Genomic DNA, 6,380 nt, shown 5'->3' on the forward strand with positions numbered 1-6,380 from the left:
AATTAGAGGGATATTTTATTTGGAATGTAACTTTGTTAAAGCTTATGCTTTGACTGACCTTAAAAATAGTCTATTCACCAATTGAAAATTAATTTAAGATTTGTATTTGAACACAACAGCAGTAGTAAAGCATGGTTATTAGGGGTGTAACAGTACATATATTTGTAATCTGAGTTTTCAGTACGGAACTGTGGGTTTGGTACAGACGCGTAGAAGTTAGAGGTTCATGTCATCTCATGTCGACTCTGTAAACAAATGCAGTGCAACCCAGCCTTTTGAGTTTGATTCGTTTTAAAAACCATTTACGCAAATACCTAAGCTGTTTAATATTTTGCTCCTTTACTGTACCCAAAAAGGAACCAAACCGTGACCTTAAAACCGAGGTACGTACCATACTCTGATGATGGCTTACTGTTCCACCCCTTATAACTATAGTCTGAATTGATACTACTTTATTTTGCAAGTCTTTGTTATAACTTGACAGGCGTTGACTGCAGAGGTGAGAGTGCTGGATGCAAAGATGATTGACTACAAAAGTGAAAATCAAAGCCTGAACACTGAGATTACAGAACTCAAGAAGAAGTACTTCAGTCAGAAAAAGCAACAAAGGTAAGCTGTCATTGAAGAAATCACTTCGTACATTTTTTCAAGGTATTTCTTAAGTTGTATTTTTGTCGTGCAGTTCCCATAAAGTCATAATGAGGAATAGTTGCAAGTTGCAGCCAGCAGAGCACAGACACTAATATCACCAAGACATAATCTCTGAACTTCTGGCTGGGGTGAACTTAAAAGTACAAACAACACATCCTTTGAACTGGCTCACTCATGTCAGCATTAGTCAAGAAATCTGATTGAAATCAAAACTAGTCTTTGCTTGCACATTTATTTCTGACTTTGTCCTGAAAGAGAATAGTCGATAAGAAGGTATCATTGAACCCACAGAAGGTTATTGCAACTGGATAAGAGTATCACATGAGAATATTCTCATTCATCCAAGTCATTGTGGTCATAAGACATTGAATCCATTGAAACTGGATTGTTCAGGTTGTTTGAGAATAATGTTTTCCTCTTACTCCAAACAGTGTTCATCAGTTCATGCTCAGAGACTAGATAGGACATTTCTATTTGTCGGACTAGAACTGAAGTCTGAGTAGTACTAGTGTAACAGATATTATGCTTCAAATACTGTAGCTTCGCTACATCGCAGATTTTTTAAAAGCATATTTCAAGCTTAAAGGGGAACTGCACTTTTTTTTTTTGGAATAATAAAATGCCCGTCATTATGAGAGGCAAGAACACACATGTTTTTAGGAGTCTAAAATTAAAATATTAAAAAAACGCCTGCAAAATGGGAGTCACCATTGTAGCCTTGAAAGCCCTTAAAACAACTTCACAACTGTCAGGTTGTGTTGGTGACGAACCCCAAGATGCAGAGATGGTGGCGGGCCTTGAGCAGGAAAACATGATTTAATCTTAAAAATAAAGAAAAAAACACAAACCAGGAACTAGGAGACAGGATACCAGGAAACAGGAACTCGGACGAAAAGATAGCACGCTGCCAACAGCTACAAGTACAAACGACAATCAACCGGTAGGAGCTACAATAATCCGGCACTGACTAGAGGAAAAAGCAGGTCTAATTAGCACCTGGCTGATTGACACCAGGTGTGGCCCGGTGCCAATCAGCCACAGCTGAGGGGAAAAAGCATCCAGGGATACAAACAGGAAATAAAGACAAAATAAGAGTGCTGACAGAAAATAAAGACAGACAGAAGAAAAACTAAAACATGACCAAACTGTTAGGGACAAGCCTGAAAACAACCTTCCATATATTATATACACACTGCAAGTGTGTATATATATATATATATATATATATATATATATATATATATATACATAAAATGCAGTAACATTCATAATAATATGTAATATGTACAATATTTATCTAATTTTGGTCATTTTAAGCTTTACCATTACAAACGCAAGTGAGTTCTAATCGTGGCAGACCTGGTAACAGACAACGAAGACGACTATTTTTGGACAAACTTGGATTCAAAACCTTATCTTTTGGAAGCTGAATATAAGGAGGATGAACTGCTGCTTATAGAAGCGGGCGTGGAAAAGAAGGTGAAATGCAGATAGAAACCGAGAGAGTGAGGTCGGCGTGGCTTCACATTGTAAATGTGGAACTTGGAACCAAGATACGTTGACATAAATGAAGTGCTTATCAAAGGTAATTTTAAAAAAAGTCCCTGGCCAGCTGGACTTAAGGTACAACTGTCCATTGAGTGAGTCATTTTAATATTGATACATGCAGCACGTTATGCTTGTTATTACAAGTACAGTATCTACGCTGTCGTACCTATCTTATGGCTAATGCCGTAGCACGGCATCACAAGGCAATGTGTTGTACGCTAAAAAACAGTTCCCTTAGTGTTCGCTCTTAAAATAACAACTACAGCTTGCTTGATTTATACACAGGTTACGGAACATAAATAAAGTATTGCTGGCGGTTTTTGGTTGCATTTTCAAAGTGATTTAGAGGCAGGATGTTTTGATCCCATTAGCTGCATTGCTAGCCACTTAGAACGGGATTAATACTACAAATAAAATGCAAAAAAAACAAAAAAAACTTGTCTTCTTGTCTCTCAGACAAATTGTGAACGAAAAGTTAAGTTCCCCTTTAAACTAAGTGTTCACTTAAGCCTTTTATGTACAACTGTGCATTATTTTCTATTGTTACGTTGATGTGATCGATAAAAATAGTCACCAAGCAGAACTTCTGTTTCCGGGTTAAAAGTGACAATAACAACACAACGAAATATTGGCACTTTTTGTACCGCAACAGTCAAGTTGATTAAAAGCTTTTTCAATTAATTGGATCAAAAGCAGCATTTCAAAAGGCACGTAAAAGACTTCATTAGATTGTCTTTGACTTCTTGAGGGTAAGATTAACACATAAAGACTACTGTGTGTGAAACCAGATTGTTGCATGTATAAATGTTGATGTATTGATCATCAGATCATCATCTTATGCATTTTTAACTATTTTCACGGTAATGTCCCCTTTTAGTCTCAATACATATTTTTGTTTGTACGTTAAGATTGATCACGAGAGGTCAGGAGCGCAGTGCAATGGAAACAGAAATAATTACGCTGAGGAAATAAGTTCTAATAATGCATAACATTACCAAGATACGGCAAATATTGAATATGTTGCATATTCCTATGAACGTGTCTGGTACTACATTGTCAACGTGTCTGATACTACATTGACAGTCGTGGTCAAAATTTTGCATACACTTGTAAATAACATTATCTCATGGCTGTCTTGAGTTTCCAATAACTTCTACAACTTATTTTTTGTAAAAGAGTGATTGAAGCACATACTTGCCCGTCAAATTCTTCTATGAATTTATTATGGGTCTTCTGAAAATCCCAAATCTGCTGGGTCAAAAGTATACATACATCAATGTTAATATTTGGTTACATGTCCCTTGGCAGGTTTCACCGCAATAAGGTGCTTTTGGTTGCCATCCACAAGCTTCTAGTTGAATTTTTGACCACTCCTCTTGACAAAATTGGTGCAGTTCTGCTAAATTTGTTGGTTTTCTGACATGTACTTGTTTCTTCAGCATTGTCCACACGTTTAAGTCAGGACTTTGGAGAGGACATTCTAAAACCTTAATTCTAGAATGATTTAGCCATTCCTTTACAGCTTTTTATGTGTGTTTGGGGTCATTGTCCTGTGGGAACACCCAATTGTGCCTAAAACCCAACCTCCGGGCTGATGATTTTAGGTTGTCCTGAAGAATTTGGAGGTAATTCTCCTTTTTCATTGTCCCATTTACTCTCTGTAAAGTATCAGTTCCATTGGCAGCAAAAGAGAGCCAGCGCATATAATACTACCACCACCATGCTTGACAGTAGGTTTGGTGTTCCTTGGATTAAAGGTCTCACCTTTTCTCTTCCAAACATATTGCTTGGTATTGTGGCCAATCAGCTCAATTTTTGTTTCATCTGACCACAGAACTTTCTTCCAGAAGGTCTTATCTTTGTCCATGTGATGTCAGATGAAACAAAAATGGAGCTGTATATATTTGCAGTGTGTATAGAAAACCTCAATTGAGTGTTTTGAAGGGCACAATGGTGACTCTCATTAGCCGCATCTTGCAAGCCTTTTATATAATTTTTAAAATCCTTATACAAAAGACACGTGTGTTTTTTGTTATTGTGAGATAGTCAATATTTCAAAAGAGTGCAGTTCCCCTTTAATTGGATGTCCAGCTTTGCAGTATTGATTTGTATCGGAGCTTATGTCGAAGATTCTAGTTGCAAGACAATATCATCCGATACTTGTTTTTTTTGCTGATATAGGACCAATAGTCAATATTAATATCAGATCAGGACGCCTGTACTATCTACTAGTAACAGACTGTTACTAGCTTATAGTACAGTAGCATCCTTGTTGGTGAGAACGCCACACAGCGGAACAAGTTGAAACGAGCAATTTCGTCACCTGGTGTTTGGCTAACAATGGAATTGTAGGTGCTGGAGTTAACTAAGACTTCACATAGAAAAATGGAAAGAGAAAATAATTTTGGTAATTGGGTTTAAGTGCTTGCAAATGTAGTTGTTGAGGTGTATGTCATTCTTGATTTTTTTTTCTTTGATTTATTTAGTCAGGGATTTAGTAATGTCCAAAACATATTTAGAAAATTAGTTTGATGTCCGTACCATTTGTGTTTTTCATCACAGCGAGAAGGCCAAAAGCAAAGCGGAACACTTGGTGCTACCTCAGCTGATCAACAAGCCACAATTCACCGGAGGAGGCTTCAAGTTTGACGAACTTTTCAGATGATAATTATATTTTTATATTTTGTATATAGGTGAATATCACTGCAATAATCAATATTGTGTCGTGAGACTTGTCAAGTAAATGTGACACAATCTCCAACCCTTCAAAATCAGGCTTTGTCTCAAAAGGAATATTTCCTGATAATGAATTGCATCCACTTGAGTTACAGTAGTTCCTAAATTTACTATTGACAAATATGTACTGTACATGTCAACATAATATTAGAAGGGGGTGTTCAAAGAATTAATAAATTATCATTTATGTGGGTTGATCCTCAGCTGCCATTAATTCAAGTCTACATAGATGTTGTTGGCACAAAAATAATAAGAACACATTGAGCACATCTATTTGACACTGGGTAAGTAAAACAGTCGGGGTATCAGACTTTAGACTTCAAATCCTCTTATAAATATGCTGTGGCAGTCTAAAAGTCAAGAAATTATAAAACAATGTTATTATCACCTGTGCAAAGTTGGTTGCTAATAAAATAAAGTGCAATGTTTTCAAACTTTCAGTAGAAGCTGTACAGGCCACAGACATTTGTAAATAATGCATTGGCCTGAATTAACTTTTGGACCCAAATAACATGTGTAACATATCTGAACATGCATGAGGAATATTTCAATCAGTCAATCAAAGTATACTTATTTAGTCTTTAATCACAAATGTCTCAAAGGGCTGCATAAGCCACAACTGCATCTGATTATTCGACATCTGATCCACACATACTTGACATTAAATAACAGACTTTGGCATAAAAGATGCATGATGACAAGTGATATTTGTAATTCTGAATTGATCATATCTATCATATAGCCCTACTTTGAATAAGTGACATAAATACCTTAACACTGGCCGATGCATTAATCAGAAAACTAGTGTCTGACACAGGAAATGCATCACCAAACAACGGACTGACATAAAAAGTGGTTCTAACCAAGGTATGAAGAAAAAACTGCAAAGGTAAGGCGATTGTCAACGTAAATCCTCATTTTGCACTGTTTTGTATTCATGTCCAGTCATTTTTTTAGTGCTTTGAGAAACATTCCCACAGGTGAGAGAGGCTAACTCGGAATGTTTTTAGTTGGAATTTCACTAAAACTGGTCTTGCAGAGCTTTTAGCAGACATTTGTTGCATTATTTACTTATTTAGCATGGATATGGTGTTGATGAATACAGTATGGGGCGTTCTTAAAATAAGAGCCATGTTGCCTTTTGTACTGTAGTATTTCAAGCACAAGAGGTTAGAGAATGTGAAATAATAAATCAAGCAACACAGTTTAGTTGTACTCTATTGTTATGTTCACTGCTATGTTGCCAGATAGGAAATGGCAAACTCTTGTACCAGAAGTTTAGAATGATGATACATACCTCATCTGAAGTTTCTTGGAGTCATCTGCTTCAGTAAAACATTACCATAGAGCAGGGGTCACCAACCTTTTTGAAACCAAGAGCTACTTCTTGGGTACTGATTAATGCAAAGGGCTACCAGTTTGATACACACTTAAATAAATTGCCA

General features: G+C 36.4%; 1 protein-coding gene across 1 annotated transcript in view; it reads left to right on the top strand.

Moving 5' to 3' along the window:
- The window catches only part of cfap58 (cilia and flagella associated protein 58), a 48,417-nt gene extending 42,277 nt beyond the window's left edge, over nucleotides 1-6,140 (top strand). Inside the window, exons 16-17 of the mRNA XM_061898091.1 lie at nucleotides 485-609; nucleotides 4,762-6,140. Coding sequence (XP_061754075.1) covers nucleotides 485-609; nucleotides 4,762-4,864 — 228 coding nt within the window. The 3' untranslated portion in view covers nucleotides 4,865-6,140. The remainder of the gene's footprint in view (nucleotides 1-484; nucleotides 610-4,761) is intronic.
- Nucleotides 6,141-6,380: the final 240 nt, after the last annotated feature.

The sequence above is a fragment of the Nerophis ophidion genome, linkage group LG04, assembly GCF_033978795.1.
Source record: "Nerophis ophidion isolate RoL-2023_Sa linkage group LG04, RoL_Noph_v1.0, whole genome shotgun sequence".
Lineage (NCBI taxonomy): Eukaryota > Metazoa > Chordata > Actinopteri > Syngnathiformes > Syngnathidae > Nerophis > Nerophis ophidion.